The following is a 22,318-nucleotide window of genomic DNA, read 5'->3' on the forward strand; positions in this document are numbered from 1 at the left end:
ATTTTGTTCCTTACTTATAATGGGCTTCTCATTGCCTTTAAAGTTCTCCTTGATAGTAAGATTGTTGAGGCATGTAGTGATGTGATTAGTAGCACCACTGTTTATTTACCAATTTGGATCATCGACTATATAGGAAGAGAGGCTATGCGAACTTGATATTGGCCACCTCCTTGAGAACTTCCTACCATGACAATTCAAACTGTATTTCTAGTAAAGCTAATGCCGAACTTGTGACAGTATTTTGCTACCACATGTCAAGCCTTGCCACAGAGCTGGCAAGTTGGCCTACCATCATTACCTCTACCACTTTTGCCACCATTGCTAAATGTTCTTGTGCATTAGAAACAACATAACTTTGTTGCTCAATACATATCTTCAACTTTGCAACAAAAATTATACTACATCTAGTGAAACAACTTCATTATGAGATGTCAAATTAATGAGATCATATTCACTATTCAAAACTTTGATGATATACATGACAAGCTTCTCATCGATTTATATGACTTGACCAATAGTAGAAGGTGTGCAATTCCTCCCAACTTCAATATGTAGTTAGCAATTGACATGGAGCCTTTGCAAGTGGACTGCAACAAATAGTAAAGTTGCAGTATTCTAAACTTAGATTCAATAGTGAACAGCCGTTCAAGTGTTCTCTAAACCTCATATGAAGTAGTGCATCAATAATATGATTGTAGATAGATTCAAGAATCGAGGAAAGTGATCAACTAACTAGAAAACAATCGAGTCAAGTTCAATTTATATAATGGAGATTGATATGATAAGTAACCTTTGTTCGAAAAGCACTAATATGAGTTAAAACATATTGCTCATGACAAGGCTTTGTGTCAATAATGAAACCTTCCAATCCATGAACATTAATTAGAGGAAAAGCTTGTGGACATTAGAGATTGTAGTTGTTTAGATCAAGCTTCAATGATAGAGGATTCAAAGTTGAAGAAAAAGGTTGAGTCAACAAGGAAAGTTATTATCCAAAGGAGGCTTCAACAATATCTTTGCTATTAGTAGAGTTGGTGGAATCAGATGAAATTAGAATTGGCTCAACTAGTCTGCTTCTCCCCAATGGTTGTAAAGACTGTTGACGCCAGGTTTTTCTATGGTTTCATCTTTTTCCTCTTCTGTAAATGCATATCTTTGTAAGCAAGTCTATGTGCAGCCTAATTCTTGTTCTTTGAAACAGTCTATATTCATTTAATTCATATCATTCGGGCTCTCATGCAATAAGGATTTAACATTTCTGGTCTTTGTTGCCAATGCTTCTAAGGATTTTATAGACATCCTCCACCAATTTTCTTGTCTTTTTGAGTGATGAAAGTGATAGGATCTCTACCAGAACCGGCGTTTGAAGCTTTCTTTCTCGGTCTTCTTTAATATGCAATCTGTTCAACAATGTAGGTTCTAGCAAAGATGGCCCGTGTGATTCTGATTTTGACCATGACTTCATATATTTTCTGGTGAATTGGATGAATTTTCCAACCACTTAATCTTCAATTTTCTATATATTTTCCTGCAATGAAGCAAGGCATTTCTTTGTTGAATTGGGCATCTTCTTCTGTTCTTCATTTAAGCATGCTGATGTTACACTGCCATTTATAAGCTGTTACACTCTCGGTCTTCCAGTCATCAATTTTTTTAAAACCAAAATGTTCTATCTCTAAAAATATTTCGTAAAATTTCCTTTTTCATTGATACGATAGAAATTCTTATAAAATCAAAAAATATTTTGAAGCAAAACAGGGAAACTCACGGTGTCGTATATCCCTCATTTCTCGTGGGAGTAATGCAATTCATTTTGGAATTGTATCCATAGTTTTGAAAATGTATGTTCAATCAACATGGATTTAATTTCCATAAGAGCATGATGATTAGATTTTAAGACAGAAGAAAACCAGAAATTGCGGTTCCCAGAAGCTGTGCAATTGTGGAAGGAGATGGAAGAACAAAGTACTGAAGCAAGTAAGAAGATAGATATAAGAAACAAGCAGTTTTTGGAGTCATAATGAGTATACAATACTATGATGACAAAATAGAAAACAAGGGTAATTAACATCAATCAAATGGCCTTTTCATGGGATCATGGCTGAAGAAGAAGCTGCTGGGCAGCTCAGAGGCCGTACATTAATCAAACACGTCTCCTCCTGATTCTTTGCACCTCCTGGACACACCATATGAGAAAGCAGATACAGTCAACCAAGGCAAAGATCCCAAATAGTCCCAACCATATGTTTACTGAGATACTCCCATCATCATCCCCATTCCCATTTCTTGCCATTCTAAGCCTTGGCAACTTCTGGCACCATATGAGGAAACGGATAAGGCACAGCAATATAACAATGCCAATTAGCCTCCATATGTAAACGCTGAAGTCCCCTTCATGGTCATCTGACATGGTTAGCAAGGCTGCAAGTACCATACAAATGAACATGAAAATCCATGCATGGCTTCAGTGATACAGTCATAAGGAGAAGGATTAAGCTTAGAGATGCAAAGAAGGACGCCTTGTTGTATGTCCAGAATTCATGAGGGGACCCATGTGGTTGCTATCAAGGTAGCGATATGAATTCTTACTCCAGGGCTTCCTCAGACTTGCCTGATCAGAGGGTGTGATTGACTTGGGTTGGGGCTAACAGAAGTCAATAAAAAGTTTGTTGATCCCCACTTGATTGATGAATAAATCTTTGAGGGGGCAAATATATATTGGGTATCATATCTGTGAATCCATCCATCAGAAAGACATTTCTAGGTTTTGCAAATTGATTATTATTGATTGACCAAGTAATGAACAAGTGACTTGGCTCAACTAGTCATGATCTGATCATGGTTGATTTTATTTTTAAAAAAGAGAGTTAAAATCTTCAATCTTCACATGATAAGTTCATTGAAAAGAAAAAAAAGAAAAGAAAACACACTCCCCATCTCCAACGACAGAAATACCATTTTGATTTATGTTCTATGGTTCCGAGGAGGAGTGAAAAAGAGGTGTTGTAGCGTTATTCATATAGCAGAGTGGGTTTAGCTAGGAACATTATTGAAGAGTGTCCTTTTTTTTTATTTTATTTAAAATTAGTAATAAATTTATCTCTACATTTAAAAGTGAAGTGAAGGACAAAAATGTGTACAAATATTTTTTGGATAATTGTCTTGTTTGTAATATGGTATAAAAAATAAATATGAGAAATGGGTAGTTTTATGAACCTTGTTTAGTTGGTGGGAAACTATGGTTTTGTTGCTTAAAAAATGTGTGCATTTTGTTCCATTTTGATGGTGAATTAAAAATCTTAGAGGGAATCAAGTTTGAATACATGTGAAAAAAAAAAAAAAACAATGAGATCATATTTGAATGGAAAAAAATTGAGACTACAGTTCAAGAAATATTACAAAAAAAAAAAAAAATGATTTACTCATATTTAATTTTATTAAGAAATATAAATATAATTAAATTAGTTAAAATTTTATATATTTTTAATTTTTTTATCTTTAAATTGTTTTTAATCATTTCTTTTCTTTTTATTTTTCATATTTATTTTCTTTTTTCTTTACATTCTTTTTATATTTTCTGACCAAAAAGGGAGGGTATGTCGGGACCACTTCAAAATTTAAATAACATTGAAGTTGCCCCCTCAACAGGGAGGATGTTGTTTGCTCAAAAATAAATGTGAGGAATAGTTTTAAAATATTATATTTTAATAAATGTTTTTTAAATATAATTATTATATTTTTTTCAAAATCATGCTGGCGGCACATCAATGAGGTGTCAGTAAAATGACATGTTGGAGGTACTATATATCCATATGGATGATGGTTCTTATTCTAATAAGATCATGTGAGGTTATATGGACACAACTTCTTGTGTTTGAATATAATTTTTATAAGCGAAAACTTTGGATCAGAAATGTCTGCATGCCTAGGGGAATAGCTTGAGTCTGATTCAATTAATAAAGACCAAGACTTAACTATTCTCAATTTTTTTTTTTGTTAATTTTATGATTATACATGTGATCCTCCTGGTACATCTATTTGATTTAGTATCCGAAACTTATGGGTATGTAAGTTTCACTTGACCATTTGTGTGGTAATTTTTAAATTTTTTTAAATGCAGTCAAATATGAAAATAATTATTATTTTTTAATTTTTTTAAAAATATTTTTGAGAACCAAAGGTAGCCTTAAAATTTCTATTTTTTTTCTCTTTTTCTCATGTTTTCACTTAAATACACATGTTAACTCAAACATCAAACTTAGCATGAATTCAAGTTAAAAAGAATATTATCAATAGCACATAAATGTAGGGATAAAACTTGGGTTTGAAATATGAAAAGAATACATTTTGAGTGTCAATCATTAATCTCCATTCATGACTTTATAGCCCTCTTGTTCTTAACTTTTCGTACCTTCCTCACACACCATTTGAGGAAGCGGACGAAGTGCAACAAGAAAACAATCCCAATCAGACCCAACCAAATGAAAACTGAAATGGTAATTACATAACCAATGACAATCATCTCATGATTCGGTGAAACGACCCATAGTGAAATCAAGTAGGCGAGCGTCGTGCATGTTATTGTGACCCACATAGTCACCATTAGAATTGACATGAAAACCCTTTTCTTTATAGGTATTCCACTTATAAGCAAAAAAATTGTGCTTAGAGAAGTAACAAGGGCTACGGTCAGAAGAAATGGTAACTACTTGGATAATAAGTACCCATTATCGATGTTTCGGCATCGTGATCAGACTTATCATCTTGCCAATTGCCGCCGGGAGGATTAAGCCCAGCTTGATATTCCATGGCTGTAATCACTATTGGAAAATTTTTATATGGGCTAACATTAATTGATTGTATTTGCAAAAATGGGTTAATGGATAGTCTATTCTATAATGAGTCCAATTAACTAGTGATCACATTTTGAATTAGGTTTTGCATTTTTTAAGTAGAAGCTCAGTTGAGTGGCAAGTGTAGGCTATGGGTCTCATTGAAGCCCATTATGGGAGGGCCCAATGAGAATCCAATTTGAGTTATGCTAAGTCCCCTCTCTAATATAGATAAAAATGGTTTATCTGTTTTCCCATAGAGCCACCATAGCTATTATCAAGATCATAGAGAGGAAGACTTGGTTGCAACAATCAATCACTTTTTTTTATCATGGCTCAAACAGATATGTTCTTTATAGTGATTTCCTATTGTTAGTATCCTTTAATTATGTATGATTAATCTATGTGTTGTATATCCAGAAGAAATGGTAACTACTTGGATAATAAGTACCCATTACCGATGTTCCGACATCGTGATCAGACTTATCATCCTGCCAATTGCCGCCGAGAGGATTAAACCCAGCTTGATATGCCATGGCTATAATCACACCTGCTGTTATCATCAAAGCTTCACGTTTGTTTTTCAACCAATTTTCTTGATTTTCCAAACGTTTCTTAATACTGATGCCTCGTGAGATTGCTCGTGGACTTGATACTCTTGGAGAAACATCCAGAGGTTGTGCTACGGAATCTAATCGAGACTCCTCGATCACCATAGCTATCTCACGTTCTCCATTGGGAGGTACATTTCTGGCTCTTAAAGCTCCAACTTTTGATTAGTGATTCTCGGATTTCCATGGATTCCAAGTCTCTTGGCATATGTTCAATGACATCTGAAGCTGTAAAACCGCTTTCATTCATTGCATTGACTTCCACCATATTTCCACTGAGCAGATACCTAACAGTCTGCACAGATTGATCAATATATAGTAGTCTAGTTAATTAGATTGAGAATGAGTTTGGTGATGTTACCTTCACTACACAAATTGGTATATATAAGAGCCTAAAGAATTGATGAAAATTTTACCTCCAACTGCTTCAAGGTTGTAGTAGTATGCAAGATAGTGTTGCCATAATCATCTCTGGCATTGATGAACTCAGCCTCCCTTACTGATTCAACTAACATCTTCAGGGCTCCTAAACTATTATGTCTCACATTAGAATGTAGAATGGTCTTCCCGTGATCCAATTTGTGCCTAGTGACTTCTGGTCGGGCCCTAACCAACTCCCTTGTGACCTTAACGTGGCCCTTCATCATCGCCAGACAAAGGGGTGTTCTTCCATCCTCATCGCAGATGAGGTATATATTTGAATTCAATGACAGCAACATGTTAACTATCTCAATATGGCCATTGGCAGAGGCCAAGTGTAAAGGTGAACGTCCCTGCAAGTCTATCGCCATGGCCATGTCTGGTTTGTGAGAAGCAAGTGCTTTTGCAAAGTCTAGGTGACCAAGCATGGTGGCTATGTGGAGTGGAGTCTTATCAAAGCAAGTGACTGAAGCTCGGGCTAGAGTGAGTGGATCTTCCGCCATCAACTGCTTCAAGGAATTCACGCTTCCATCCACAAATGCCTCGTACAACCTTTTCTCTCTTCCCCGTACACTCCGATTATAAACTCATTTTTTCTCATTAGATGTTGTTCCTCAAATTTCCCGTCCATTCTCCCTCTTAATCTAGCATCAATCATACAGGCAATAAACAAGGGAAGTCATCCAAGTACTTAAAGAATTTTCATAAGAGAAACAGGTGAGGTTTGGGGAAGTACTTTGGAATTTTCAACATTGTTTTCACGTAGACTTTTGTACGAGCAAATCCACAAAAATAAGTAAGGTGGCGTTTGTTTTTTTTGGTTTAATTCTAAATAGAACTTAATTAACTTAATACTAAATAATGCTTAATAATATTAAGTATTAAGTTGTTTGTTTTTTTTAATATTTTATTTCTATTAATTACTAATACCTTTTCACAAACTTCACATCCACTTAATTCCCTCCACTTTTACAACACACCAAGGCCTATACCCCATGAGTACACTTTCTGTTTTGTGCTCACTTCATGTGCCCAAGCCTTGGCTCTTCAAGAGGGCAAACAAATACAAGCCCAATTAATCAAACACCTCTCTTTGGTCAGTGTCTATGCTAGTACTTGACAAGGAACAATCTGATGGGGCAGATTCCCTTCCATTTTGGCCATATGTCGAAACTGCTAATTTTAAGGCTTGGGTAGAACAATCTAACATGGGTTATCCCATTTACTTTGGGAAACCTTTCATCTCTTCAGCAGCTTTCAGTGGCGTTCAAGCATTTGGAAGAGGGTATTCCACATGATTTAAGAACTCTCATGGGCATCCTAACAAACACTTTGAGCGCAAATGCTCTACCTAACAAATTGAGATTCAGCAATCTAAATTTCTTAAATCGAAGCATTGCTCAAAGTTTTGGGAGTGGAAGCCTCTGGTGGATTCAATGTTGTCTGTTTGGTCAAAACAGACATTGTGATACCAGCCGTGAGCTTCTTCATCCCCAAAGCTAGAATTACAACCACCGACATCTTCAAAACCGCCACAGTCACTCCCTTCCCACTCAACCTTCTGACGCTCTCTTCAACCTCACCACCACCATCTACCATATTGCCCCCATCAATACCACCAATCTTCTCTTCTTCACATTCAACGCTCTTGATCTCCGAAAAATAATTCAAAGACGCCGGAGCTTGCATAGACTCGGGACGCTGTTGAGGCTTCACAGGCTGCTGCGGGACTGGATCGGAGACACGAGAACGCTTTTTTATGGGTTTCTTGAGGCGATCTTGATTCTTGACAAAGAGATCGATGACAAAGGATCGCCGGTTGCAGAGAGCTACAAGGCATGGGTGGGCTAGGGTAGGGCGTTAGCTTGCAATCGTATTTGGGCATGTTTAAAAAACTGGTTTTTTCTATTTATGGAAAACTTTAAAAAATTCAGTAATAAGTCATCAAAAACTAAAAATACAAACAACCTAAATTCTGAAAATAAATTGCTTTCAGTAAAAAGCCAAAAAAACAAACGCCACCTAAGTGATTTGATAGACGACACATTTTTCCACCGCGTGATTGACTTAAAAGATTTCCACAATGACCCCAATTCACAACTTCATATATTAACCACAAAGATTGATCATTTCTCTCCGGACCTTTTAGATATTTGTGTAACTTTTATCATTATTATATCAACATTTATTATTATTAATATTATTATTAAAATTCAATAAATGAGGTTATGATTATTGAAATAAAATGACTTCAGACTTCACATTTCTCTTTCAATTCTTCCCTTATTTGGGTTATTATTTCCTTAATGAAATGAATTGTGGATATCGTCAACTTTGTTGAAAAATATCTCCCATAGTAGCCTATATGATAAATGCTAGTTAGAATCAAGGATGAAAATATTGGTAATCACGGATATATGGTACTTTGATTTTACGGATATCGGCAGATATTTTGGAAAAAAATATCGATAAGCCTAAAATTGATCAAAATTTATAAAAATATAAGAAAAACTTCATAAAAAATGTAATTAGAAGTATAATGATATTTTTAAGTTGTTTTATTAAATAATTTGATATATGTATAATATGATTTATCACATTTGATAATAATAGCGTATGCATCGATAAAAATATGAATTTTATATGTGTACATTTATTATTAAATTACATCTAATATTATGATATTTGATTGTAATATGTCTAATTTTAAAATATATATTAATATTAAAATTATGATCCATTTAATTCAATTGTATTAAACAATATAAAATAAATTATGATATATGTATAATTTTTTAATATTTAATTAATTATTAATGATATTAAAAACATTATGAAGAAAATTATATAATTTTTATATTTTTGGTAATCAATTAAAAGAAAATTTTGCATTTAATTATAAAATAATTATAATAAATTTGCTCTTTAAAATATTCTTTTAATATTTTCTTTATATAATGAGTTTAATTATATATATGTTTAGTGCATATTATATAATAAGGGTAAGTTTGCCCAAATGACGATTTATTGCCAAAATCACCGATATATCGCGAGATATCGTCGATTTTTTAGGATTTCTCCTGAAATTTCGTCGGACTAATATCGCAATATTTTCCTCCTTGGCTAGAATATAGAAATCAATGAAGGAAAAATGGAAAGGAAATATGAGAAAAGAGCAAAGGGGAGGAGGAAGATGTGTATGTTGTGCTAAGCTTTCATATCAATTTGTTGTGTTTTGTTCCAACTTTCAAAAACACCAAATAAAATACAAACTAAATTATCCTATAAAATAAAGAAGCATAGCAAAAGATACAATGATAAGAGAAAGGACATAAATATTATGAGTTTCAGTAAAAATGTTTTAACTAAAGAGCAATCCACTAATCTTCAAATCCAAAAAACAAAATTAAATTGGGAGAATTTTCTCCATACAAATTGATTAAAACCACAAAAAATCTGTGTTATATGGCTTTCAATCGACATATTAAATGAAGAACTCGACTCATTTACATATTAAAAAAAGTAAAATTTTATTCATTATTCATTTAAAAAAAAATATTGTTAAAAATTATTATTATTCATTTTTAACAAAAAAATTTATATGTTAATATCTTTATGTTTCTAACATCTACTAAAGTAGTATTTTTTTTTTATAAAAATATAATTTATGATTTTATTATAATATTATTATTCATGTCTTACTAAAGAAATTTATTTTTAATAAGACTTGAATTAAATTAAATTTATATTATATAAATTCAATGTACAATGTTTTTATAAATACAAAACAAAAAAAAATTATTTTTAAAAAGCAACTTCTCAAATACCCTTATTTTTATAAAATATTAAAAAATAATTTAAAAATAGTTTTAAAAAACATGACCCTATTTAAGAATTTTCAACATTCTTTTCATGAACCACATGTAGTTTTACAACAAAGGCGGTTTTGATGACTTGATGCCAAGACTTGAAATATCGATAAATATGGATATATCGATACTTGGATTTTATAGATATATAAAAAATATCATGGATGTTTTGATAAAAATGTTGATCAAACAAAAATTATTTAAAATTCATGGAAATGTTTGAAAAAAACTCCAAAAATAAATAAAATAAGCAGGAATACATCTATTAAAGTTATTTTGTAAGTATAATAGATATAAGTATGATTAAGAAGAAAAATATAGGTAAACAGACCTATATCAATATTAATAATTTATTATTTATCTTATCAAATTAATTTTAATTTATAAAAAATTAGAATTTCATTATTTTTTTTATATTATAGTAATTTTTTTAATAAATTTGTATTTTTTTTAATATTTTAAAATAAAAACATTCAAAATTAAATAAAAGTAAAGTGATAGTAATTTTTAAAAATAAGATTAATGAGATAAATGACGATACATTTAATATTAAAATTATAATTTATTTAATTCAAATGTATTCAATAATATAAAATAAATAATGATATATGATTTTTTTAATATTTATATTTTTTATATTTAGTTATCATATAAATTATATAAAAAAAGATTTGTTAAGAAAATTATAAGGATGGTTTTTGTATTTTTATTAATCAATTAAATAAAATTTAAAATAAATTAATTAGAATTAGTTAATTAATTAATTTAATAATAAAATTTAACATTTATATTGTGATTTTATATTAACAAACGAGTATCTGGTCCACTGGTAACCAAGCCTCAACTTGAGCTTGTTGGCCGGTTCGATTCCCTGGCTGCAGCGCGGGAAATTCTCTTGAAGCAGTTGGTCCGTGACCGTTGACTTCCAGACAAAATAGGAAAAATGAACAAAAAATCGGAGAAATTGACGACGATATGTTCTTTTCAGCTAGACTTTTGTACAAGTAAACCAACCAATATTTCTCCGCGTTTTCAGCTGGACTTTTGTACAAGTAAACCAACCAACCACAACAAAGCTACATGGCATTTTCCACAATAATAAAGAAGTGAGTTGACAGGCGGAGGCCTTCTTCCAATGACCCCATTCGTAGCCTCTGTGGAAAAATATCCCCCGTAGTTGCCTCTGTGATGATTTAATGCTAAAATCTGGCAATCAAGGAAGGAAGACTGGGAGAGGAAAAATGGAAAGGAAAAGCTACATGGCATTTTCCACAATAATAAAGAAGTGAGTTGACAGGCGGAGGCCTTCTTCCAATGATCCCATTCGTAGTCTCTGTGGAAAAATATCCCCCGTAGTTGCCTCTATGATGATTTAATGCTAAAATCTGGCAATCAAGGAAGAAGGAAGACTGGGAGAGGAAAAATGGAAAGGAAAAGCTACATGGCATTTTCCACAATAATAAAGAAGTGAGTTGACCGGCGGAGGCCTTCTTCCAATGACCCCATTCGTAGTCTCTGTGGAAAAATATCCCCCGTAGTTGCCTCTATGATTTAATGCTAAAATCTGGCAATCAAGGAAGGAAGACTGGGAGAGGAAAAATGGAAAGGAAATATGAGGAAAGAGCAGAAGAGGAGGAGAGCGTAGTGGGAAGAGAGAGAAGGCTGTATGAAGCATCAATAACCGGAAGTGTGAATTCCTTGAAGCAGTTGATGGCAAAAGACCCACTCACTCTTGCTCGAGCTGCAGTCACATGCTTTAATGAGACTCCACTCCACGTAGCCGCCATGCTCGGTCACCTCGACTTCGCAAGCTATCTTCTTACTCACAAACCAGACATGACCATGGCACTGGATTTGCGGGGGCGTTCGCCTCTACACTTGGCTTCTGCCAATGGCTATGTTGAGATGGTCAACATACTGCTGTCCGCCAATCCTGACGCTTGTCTCATCCGTGATGAGGATGGAAGAACGCCCCTCCATCTGGCGGTAATGAAAGGCGAAGTTGAGGTCACAAGGATGCTGGTTGGGGCCCGACCACAAGTGACTCGGTACAAATTGGATCAAGGCGAGACCATTCTGCATTCCGCTGTGAAACAAAACCGTTTAGGAGCGCTGAAGCTGTTAGTTGAATTGGCAGGAGAGGACGTGGAGTTTGTGAATTCCAAAGATGATTATGGCAACACCGTTTTACATACCGCTGCAGCCTTGAAACAGTATGAGGTAAAAATATTTCCATTCTTAGATTCGCAGCGAAGATAACACAAAGAAGATTGATAACAAATTTAAAGTTTGGGGATTGTTTTTAAAAGCAGTTTTTCATATAAGAGTTTTTTTTTCAAAACTTGTTAAGAAAACAGATATTTGCTAATAAAATATTTTAATTATTTGGAATTATTTTCAAAAATAATTCTACAAATATCAAGACAAATATTTGAGTCATTTTGAGACATGGAGTGGATATACTTAACTTTTAGGTTTGGTCTATTTGGGCATCAAACTGGTTGACTCACTGATCTAATTGGAACTTTTTCAATGGTTTTTTATTTTTTATTTTTTTTTTATCATACTTCAATTTTTTTTTCCTTTTTACTCTTTGTTTTCTCACATATAATTCATATTTTATTTTATTTTTATTTTTTCATTTTTATTATCTCTTTTTCTTTTTCTAGTACTTTCTACCGTTCAGAATGAGATAGGATATATTTCTTTAATCATAAGTTGGTTAGAAATCTAAATAAGAATGATGGCACATGCCTCATTAGATTTCAAATTTATGATAAAAGTTAAATTACTTTTTTCCATTTTTGTATTAAGATAAAATATCTAAAATAAAATTTAGCTTTAAAATACTAATTGTGCTAAAACAACTAAGCAGGAATTTGGTTCATAAATGCTTTTCAAATAAATCTATGCAGATAGCAAAATATCTGGTGGAGAGACCTAAAATGGAAGTAAATGCAGTGAATGGAAATGGCTTCACAGCCTTAGATATCATACAACATATGCCGAGAGACTTGAAAGGTATGGAGATCCGAGAATCTCTAGCTAAAGCTGGAGCTTTAAGTTCCAGAAACTTGCCTGCGTTACTAGGCATAGGTCACGAATTCATGGGAGAAAGTGGCATAACCATGGTGATTGAGAACCCCCAAACACCACCACCACCAGTAGCTGCAGTTCTCACAGAAGCAAAAGCGCCGAGACCCTTGCAAGGCCGTGAGATGACAATACGTGAAAATAAGAAAGAATGGACGATGAAGAAACGTGACGCCTTGATGGTAGCTGCAACGTTGATTGCAGGAATGGCTTTCCAAGCTGCAGTTAATCCTCCCGGTGGTGTTTGGGGTGAAGAAAAAGTCACCGGTAATGGTAAGAAGATGTTAGCTGGAACCTCCGTAATGGCCCACAACTATCCTGAAGGGTACCGACTGTTCATGACATGCAACGCGGTGTCCTTCGTTGCTTCACTAAGCATAGTCTTTCTGGTTGTGAGTGGGGTACCTTTCGTGAAGAGAGGGATCTTGATGTGGCTTCTAATGATTATCATGTGGATAACATTAACATTCATGGCTCTCACCTACGTGTTTTCTATACTGGCCATTGCACCCATAAATGATGACACCGAAGCCATGTCACCAACAATAGCCATGTCACCCACAAATAATGACAGCGAAGCCATGTCACTGAGACACAAGGTGCCTCGTATCACTTCCGTGGTTCGGGTTTCATTGGAGGTGTGGTTAGTTCTGCTTGCCTTTGTTGCGTTGGTTCACATTATCCGCTTCCTCATATGGTGCGTGCGGAAAGTAGTACGGTGTGTGCGGAAAGTGGGAAAAGCTATCATATATTGCTTCAGGATCAGGTAAGCGGCAAGCAATTGTTGTGAATAAGGGACCCATTATTTACCGGTTTGTGTGTTGTTTCGTGTCCGAGTGTCCTGTCCCCTATACACTGTGTGATGTCTCTTAATTATTGTTTGAAGGATATTTAGATTTTCTAAGCAGAGAGAGGACCCAAAAAAAAAAATTATATTCCTCCCAACAAATAATTTGTATGAAAGATTAATGCTATCCAATCTGACCTAATTTTCGTGTGTGTTGAATTCTTTTTTTACCTTGAGAAAGGACTTCCAATTTGTTGTGCTTTAAAATATTCATACATTCTTAAATATTTTTTCAACTAATTATAATGATGGAAATGCGTGTGTACACATAAGATCCAACGATTGGGATACCCTGTTATGCAGCAGTACTATAATTTTTCCCGAGAGAAGGAGAGATTCAAATTCATCTATATGTGAAAATATAAAGAATATAAATTGCTTTTTCAACCTATAAAAGAAGCAAACTATATGCATAGGCTGTGAGTGCCAGTGAGCTATTTTTTAAGAGAGTGATTGAAAGAGCTGTTTTACGAAAGAATATAACTAATTTTTATATTTTATTTTAAATTCATTTTATTTATTTAATGTTTTTACATAAAAATTAAATAACTTAAAATATATTAATTTTTAAAATTTTTTTAATTATATTTCAATTTTTATTTTATATTTTTCATGGAAGCCGAACATGAGAACTTTTTGTAGAAATCAAACATCATAAAATTATTTTATTTTTTTTCTTCTTGATATTTTTAAAAAATCAAACAAAGAGTATTTTTTTTTTCCTACTTTTCCACTTTATCTTTTCCTTTTGTATTTATTTCAAATTTTTTAAAACCAAACTTAAGTATGTGTTTAAATGATACGTTTCAACCTCATCACATATGAATACTTGTTTCTCCATGTCCGCAGCCCGGTGTACAATTGGAAGAGTACTTTAAAAACTGAAAATTTTAAAGAAATGTCTTACCATGTATGTAAACTTGGGAAAGACTATTAAGAAAGAACATCATTCCTTCTAGATATTTTCTTTGGATTAGAGGTGGGACCAAGACAACCAAGGTCGTATGATCATTTCGATTTTTGAAGCAATCCATATCGTTGACTTTTGGATTCTAGAAGGGTGGGTCGTGCCACGTATATGGGTACTAAGTTCAATTAAACTGATGACGGCTTGATTGTATGTCTAGGTTATATGTGAAATATATAAAAAATTAAAGAAATATGAGAACTAAGCCGGATTATTTCCTCTTCCTTTTCTTTTTCGAAAACATGATTGACGGCTCAAGTTAGGAACGGGAGCAAAAACAAAATGGGCTTTGGGTTTTTCTCTCCTAAGCCCAAGGCCCATTTTGTTTAGATAAAATTCTTTGATTCTCTCATATTCAGTGTGATTTATCCATATTTTGAAGTCAAAATCATGTTTGTCGGAATTGGATTTTATTTAATCTGGAATCAAAATTCTAGTACAAAACAACAATAAAAACATACGAACAAACATTATAATTGTTATGGTCATGTTCCTAATTAGTGCCTTTTCCTTCCTTCTACATTAGAGCTGGTCCCAATTCACTCTCCCATTCGAAGCTGAAGAAGGAGACCTCAGCTTCTCAAACCAACCCCAATACTCCGGATTAAACTGCGCCGGAGAAGACAACCCACTAGGCCTCGGCGTGAAAGGGCCCGCCGTGCCTCTCCAAAATGACAAGCACTTCATCAGCACATCTCCCAACTTCCCATCATTGATCGCCTCATAAACCTTCTCTATATCCTTTCCGGGCCGGGACTCACCTTGGTTTCACCACTAAGGAGCTTGGTTCCCACTTCTTTCCTCACAAATCCGTATATGGGGTAAGTCCTGCATTTCTTGATTCTGTTTGGTATTGGGAAATCTCCATTATCGAACCTTTCTCTTGCTTTTGATATCTTCTCAACAAGTTTCTCCTCCAGTTCCTCTAGAAATATGGGGATGCACTTGAAAATGGAATAGCCTGCAGAGTCGGTGGATTTGGGGTCTTTGAGAGCTCTTTCAACTAGTACATCTCGGAGTTGAGGCAAAAAGGAGTATGAAGGATTGGTAGGGTCATCGAGATAGGAGAAGACTGGCAAGTTTTCGACAACCTGCAGGAGTTCTTTCTGGCAGAAACGAGATTCTAGCAGCGTTCCATCTTCATCTGTGTAAAGGGTTTTCCTTGCTACTTGGGTGATGAGATGTTTCACTACTTCCCTCATGTTTTCTTCTAGGTGTCTCAGGTCAACTGCCTGGCAAAGTGCCACCATGTAAGTTGCAGACATGAGCTTTAGGATCTCCACTGCTTCAGCACTCGTCCTTGCAGAGATTAATCCCAGAGAATTCACATTTGTCATAAACTTGTTAGTGTTTACACGAAGAGATGATATTTGAATGAAATTTTGCTAAAAACTTAAAATTTTACTACTCTGATTATAAACGGCCTCATTTTTTCACATTAGATATTGTTCCTTAAATTTCCTTTCCATTCTCCCTCTCAATCTAGCATCAGTCATATAGGCATTAATAGAAACAGGTGAAGTCATCCAAGTAGTAAAGAATTTTCAAAAGAGAAACAGGTGAAGTCGGTGGAAATACTTCCGAATATTCAACATTCTTTTCACCTAAACTTTGGTACAAGTAAACCCACCAACTCCAACAAATCCGCCGTTGATGACTAGATGCTATAGTCTATAGATAGTGACATTCTCCCACATTTTTCACCAATAATAAACAAGTGAGTTGATGGCGGCATTTTTCCATTGCGTGATTGACTCAAAGATTTCCACAGTCAACTAACTAATAGTACATTTTGTCATTTTCTTTTTCTATTATCTTTGAATTAAAACAAGTGTAATTCATATAAATATTTATCCTCCCATTTTTAAATTACACATCCAATAAATTTTCTTACAGCAAAATTACTTTACCTTAATTTGTGATTCACTAGAATTATTTAAATAAATTTACACATTGAAATAATAAAATTATCATTTTTTTTCATTTAGTGGATTAAAATTATTCTTTAAAAAAAATAGATATTTTCAGCTACATAATTATCCTCCACAATTATTTAAAATATTCTCTTTCAAAATTATAAAATATTTAAACTAATCTCCATATTGGTATTATTTGATAGAAATAACTCTCTTTTTGACTTATTTAAGAAAAAGCACCCTTAGAAAAATTCTTCATACTCTTTACCCGAAAATATTTTTCCCAATTAAGATTATTTTGATTCCATTAAAATAAATCCCGTTAGTAATACCTAACACGCTAACTATCCCAACACTCATTCAATATTCCATATATACAAACAATAATATCATGGACTATTTTTGTAGCAAAGAAATAAATAGATAATCTCTTTAACAGCTTAAATTATTCGGAGACCTTTTTGAATGAAATTTAATTGTTTTAATAAAATCGTAAAGTAAAAAAATAATAAATATAAAAGAAAATAAATAATAATGAGATAGGTAAAAAAATAAAAATAATCTGGAAAGGAAGGGAGAAGAGGGATGGCCAAAAATGGGAAGAACGTGGGGTTGGGGAAGGGTTTCTGCCACGGGGTTGCTGGGAAAGGGGCCCGGGGGGGGGGGGGGGGGGGGGTGGTCCCAGCGGGGAAGGGGCGGGCTTTCCAACAGCGCAACAGGAGGGGTCGTTGGAAAAAAAAAGAAAGAAAAAAGAAACGGCTAATCAAACAGTTCCTCTAAACTGTCCAGTTCATTTAATTCGTCAGTCGAATTGAATTGCTGGTTGATATAGTGTTGGGGGTTGTTTGATTGACATGGTCAAAGAACGTTGTTCATAACGTAGGAAAGGAGAAATTGACGTGGGACTAATAAAGGTATTATCTCACATGTATGAGAAGTCACCTATGAATAATAAGGTATTTCTCATGAAAAAATTGTTTCATTTAAAAATGGGAGAAGGTTTATGTTGAAATTGTCATATGTTGAAATTGATTTCGTTGATAAGGTTTATGCTTTAGTCATAACTATTATTTCCTTAATGAAATGGATCGAATCACAAATCATTAAAATCATAACTATTTCTATTAAAATAAATTTTCATATCAAAAAGTGAATTGATCAATAAATTTTTTTTTCCTTGGTTCTCCAAAATATTTGAAGGAAAAAAAACCAAAAAAGTAAAATAAAAGAAAAAGTGAAAAAAAAAAAATTAAGTTATTTTATATTATACTTCAAACTTTTTTCATTTATTAAACTATTTTATCTAAAGATTAAATAATTTAAAAATATATAAGTTTTTTATTAATTTTAATTATATATAACTTTCTTTGTATTTTATAGTAAAATCAAATATAAAAAAGGGAAACAATTTAAATATAATGAAAGGCGAAGTTGAGGTCACAAGGATGCTGGTTGGGGCCCGACCACAAGTGACTCGATACAAATTGGATCAAGGCGAGACCATTCTGCATTCCGTTGTGAAACAAAACCGTTTAGGAGCGCTGAAGCTGTTAGTTGAATTGGTAGGAGAGGTGGAGTTTGTGAATTCCAAATATGATTATGGCAACATCGTTTTACATACCGCTACAACCTTGAAACAGTATGAGGTAAAAAAATTTCATTCTTAGATTCGCAGCGAAGATAACACAAAGAAGATTGATTACAAATTTAAAGTTTGATTGTTTTTAAAAGCAGTTTTTCATATATAAGAGTTTTTTCAAAACTTGTTAAGAAAACAGATATTTGCTAATAACATATTTTAATTATTTTAAAAAATAATTCTATAAATATCAAGACAAATATTTGAGCTATCCTGAGACATGGAGTGGATAGACTTAACTTTTTGGTTTGGTCTAGTGGGTATTAAACTAGTTGACTCACCGATCTAATTACTGAACTTTTTCAATGGTTTTTATTTTATTTTTTATTTATCATACTTCAAATTTTTTTTTCCTTTTTACTTTCTATTTTCTCACATAGAATTCATATTTTATTTATTTTTCTTTTTTTTCGTTTTTATTTTATTTTATTTTCTTTTTCTAGTACTTTCTTTTAAACTTTCTACAGTTCAAAATGATATACGATACGTTTCTTTAATTATAAGTCAGTTAGAAATCTAAATAAGAATAATGTCACATGCGTCATTAGATTTCAAATTTATGATAAAAGTTAAATTACTTTTTTCCATTTTTGTATTAAGACAAAATATCTAAAATAAAATTTAGCTTTAAAATACTAATTGTGCTAAAACAACTAAGCAGAAATTTGGTTCATAAATGTTTTGCAAATAAATCTATGCAGACAGCAAAATATTTGGTGGAGAGACCTGAAATGGAAGTAAATGCAGTGAATGGAAATGGCTTCACACCAATAGATATCATACAACATATGCCGAGAGACTTGAAAGGTATGGAGATCCGAGAATCTCTAGCTAAAGCTGGAGCTTTAAGTTCCAGAAACTTGCTTGTGTTACCAGGCATAGGTCACGAATTCATGGGAGAAAGTGGCATAACCATGGTGATTGAGAACCCCCAATTATCTCCACCACCACCACTACCAGCTGCAGTTCTCACAGAAGCAAAAGCACCGAGACCCTTGCGAGGCCGTGAGATGAAAATACGTGAAAATAAGAAAGAATGGACGATGAAGAAACGTGACGCCTTGATGGTAGCTGCAACGTTGATTGCAGGAATGGCTTTCCAAGCTGCAGTTAATCCTCTCGGTGGTGTTTGGGGTAAAGAAAAAGACGCTGGTAATGGTAAGAAGATGTTAGCTGGGACTTCCATAATGGACCACAACTATCCCGAAGGATACCGACTGTTCATTGCATGCAACGCGGTGTCCTTCGTTGCTTCGCTAAGCATAGTCTTTCTAGTTGTGAGTGGGGTACCTTTCGTGAAGAGAAGGATCTTGATGTGGCTTCTAATGATTATCATGTGGATAACTTTAACATTCATGGCTCTCAGCTACATGTTTTCTATACTGGCCATTGCACCCACAAATGATGACACCGAAGCCATGTCACTGGGACACAGGGTGTCCGATATCACTTGCGTGGTTGGGGTTTCATTGTTGGTGTGGTTCTCTCTGCTTGCCTTTGTTACGTTAGTTCACATTATCCGCTTCCTCATATGGTGTGTGTGTAAAGTGGGAAAAGCTATCATATATTGCTTCAGTATTAGGTAAACGGCAAGCAATTGTTGTGAATAAGGGGCCCATTATTTACCGGTTTGTGTGTTGTTGTTTTGTGTCTGTCCTGTCCCTATGCACCGTGTGATGTCTTTGTAAATAAAAATAAATAAAATCATACACCATTGTTTCTGGTAATAACCCTCTTAATTATTGTTTGAAGGATATATAAATTTTATATATTAGAGAGGACCCAAAAAAGAGTGTATGAAAGATTAATGCTACCCAATCTGTCTTAATTTTCGTGTGTGTACATATACAATACATATACAATACCATAGGCTATCTCCTTAGGTCTAGCATTACCCAAAGGATTGGGTTGTACCAACACAACTCGCTACAATAATTCAGTTGTGTTGCACGACATGCCAAATGGGTCAAATTGGGCAACCCAACCCATTTGACACCTTTATTGTAGCTGATTTAGAAATTATAAGATTAATCATCTCTTTGGTCACTCAAAATAATAAGATTTTTCAAATGGATTTGAAATCTACTTTTTTGAATGAACATGGTGAAGTAGTGATCGTAAATCTCTATTGTAAATAAAATATTAAAGTATAAATACATGATAACTTTGGTAAAGAAAAACCAGAAATAGAGTTATCATAACTTTGTAGTATTTCAGGTTGTCTTTCTCTCAGATCAACTTTAATATGTTTTTCTTTTCTCAGATTCAAAGGATTAATTATTTACGTACTAAAGGTAAAAAATATCTAATTCAAATAAATCAAAATAAAATATTGATGAAAATTTCCTAAATAAACCTATTTAAAATTATAGAATGATTATTGATTTTTAATTCAATTAATCAAGCTTGGGGTTCACAATCCAACTTTGAGATAAACCTTTAATCGAAACAAAAGTATATAATTTAATAGTCTTAGGGTAATCAAAATGCATGGTCAAACGAGATCAACCTGAGTCATACCTCAAAGTTGATCTGTATCCTAACTTTTAATATTTTATTCCATTGAATTACCTAATAGATGAATGAATATGAAATCTAGGTTTAGGTCTAAGGTTTTTAGGCTTTTACCACTTTATGTAGATTTGCCTTAAGGTAAATAATAATGACAAAACCTCTTATAACTAGAGATTAAAAATTACTAAGAATCCCTAATATCAAGGAATATGTGATTGTATCATCTCCTTGGTCTAAACTTTCATTCATTCCATTATTAATTTGATTTCACCCATTGTTTCCCTTCGGATTTAACCCTAGGTTTTCATGTTTCACCCCAAGATGACTTTTTAGCCTCTTATGGGCATGTCCTCATATACATAGGCCATAAAAACATAAGAAAGAACCATTCTCGATTTCAAATAAATTAAAAACAATAATTTATTCAATAATAAAAAGAAGAAAGAAAACAAATCAAGAAAAACCTTCAATATCTCATTTTCTCCCCCAAAGAATCGTCAAGTCATCTTTATTCCTAAAAAAAAATAATCAAGAACTCCCTAGAAAACCTAAATATAAAGTTTTTATGGTTTCCACCAAAAAACATAACATGTGACATGTTCCTATTGACCACTTATTTTACAAATAATTACCTAAAATGACTAAAAAAAATAAAATCGTGATTTCTAGTCATGTGGGGCCCACTCAAGGAGGAAAAAGTGCCTAAGATACAATTCCCGAAGTAGAGAAGACAAAATATCAATGTGGCAATGTGTCATTTAGCTCTATATAGTTATTTTCAAACGATCATAATTTCTTCGTTTCAGCTTCAATTTGCACACCATTTGAAGTGTTGGATTTCTAACTTCCAAAACTTTGAAATGATATATAGCTAGCCTAAAATGGACTTCAAGAAGTATTCCAAATTTTACTTCAAAGTCACAGTACATGTTACCACCAGATTTTGTTTTCTAAATTTCCATTCAACTTGATGAATTTGCTTCATGCCTCATTATCCATGTTCGCTTGCCTTTCCTCATATTCATGAGTCTTAACTCACTAATTTCCTCATTTAAACCCTTTTTTGATATTTCAAAATTTAAAGAGATTCAACTTGCACCTTTTTATTTCCTTAAACCTGAGATAAATTTCTGAAATGTAGGTTAAACTCATGGCAAGTTGGATGATTTAAGTGTCTTATCGTGTATAAATCATATCGAATATGCGTCATTAGAGCATATATTTTGGCTCCAATTATCCCCTTCAACTTGAACTTTGCTAGTCCCTAGCAAATAGAAAGAGTAAAAAGAATGAAAAATATGTAATGGAATTCATGAAACTATAATGACTCAACATAACATGTTTCACACACAAGATACTCAAGTAGTCAAATTTCCTAGAATTGAGCAAGATGACACAAAATATGTAATCTCTTAGTTTTCTCACCTTATCTTTTTTATACATAAATGTGCATCCTTGTTCAGCATTCCTCTTAGTGTCTCTTGATTTTCCTTTGATTGGTTCTTTCCGCCTAAATCTCATGTGCTTAATTTTAATGTCCCCTTATAGTATTTTTCTTAAGACTTTTTCTTAAACTCAGATTTCATCTTTCTTTAAGTTAAAGAGAGAAG

At 33.3% G+C, this 22,318-nt stretch overlaps 2 protein-coding genes across 2 annotated transcripts; one reads left to right on the forward strand and one right to left on the reverse strand.

The window, feature by feature from the left end:
* Positions 1-11,296: 11,296 nt before the first annotated feature.
* Positions 11,297-13,794, forward strand: LOC117924883 (ankyrin repeat-containing protein At2g01680-like). Its single transcript, XM_034843613.1, has 2 exons — positions 11,297-11,952; positions 12,648-13,794. The coding sequence occupies exons 1-2, from the start codon at positions 11,332-11,334 to the stop codon at positions 13,593-13,595; spliced, it is 1,569 nt and encodes a 522-aa protein (XP_034699504.1). The 5' UTR covers positions 11,297-11,331; the 3' UTR covers positions 13,596-13,794.
* Positions 13,795-15,046: 1,252 nt separating this feature from the next.
* LOC117924884 (phenylalanine ammonia-lyase-like) lies at positions 15,047-15,956 on the reverse strand. The gene is given in 2 exon segments (XM_034843614.1): positions 15,047-15,389; positions 15,392-15,956. Coding segments are annotated over 2 exon segments (741 nt in total). The 5' UTR covers positions 15,905-15,956; the 3' UTR covers positions 15,047-15,161.
* Positions 15,957-22,318: the final 6,362 nt, after the last annotated feature.

This window comes from Vitis riparia, chromosome 11, assembly GCF_004353265.1.
Source record: "Vitis riparia cultivar Riparia Gloire de Montpellier isolate 1030 chromosome 11, EGFV_Vit.rip_1.0, whole genome shotgun sequence".
Classification (NCBI taxonomy): domain Eukaryota; kingdom Viridiplantae; phylum Streptophyta; class Magnoliopsida; order Vitales; family Vitaceae; genus Vitis; species Vitis riparia.

What these genes read in the sequence shown, in the direction of transcription:
- LOC117924883 (XM_034843613.1), top strand. Translation starts at nt 11,332, where the DNA reads ATGGAAAGGAAATATGAGGAAAGAGCAGAAGAGGAGGAGAGCGTAGTG. An exon ending in CAGCCTTGAAACAGTATGAG is followed by an intron (nt 11,953 to 12,647) that starts GTAAAAATATTT and finishes AAATCTATGCAG; the next exon opens with ATAGCAAAATATCTGGTGGA.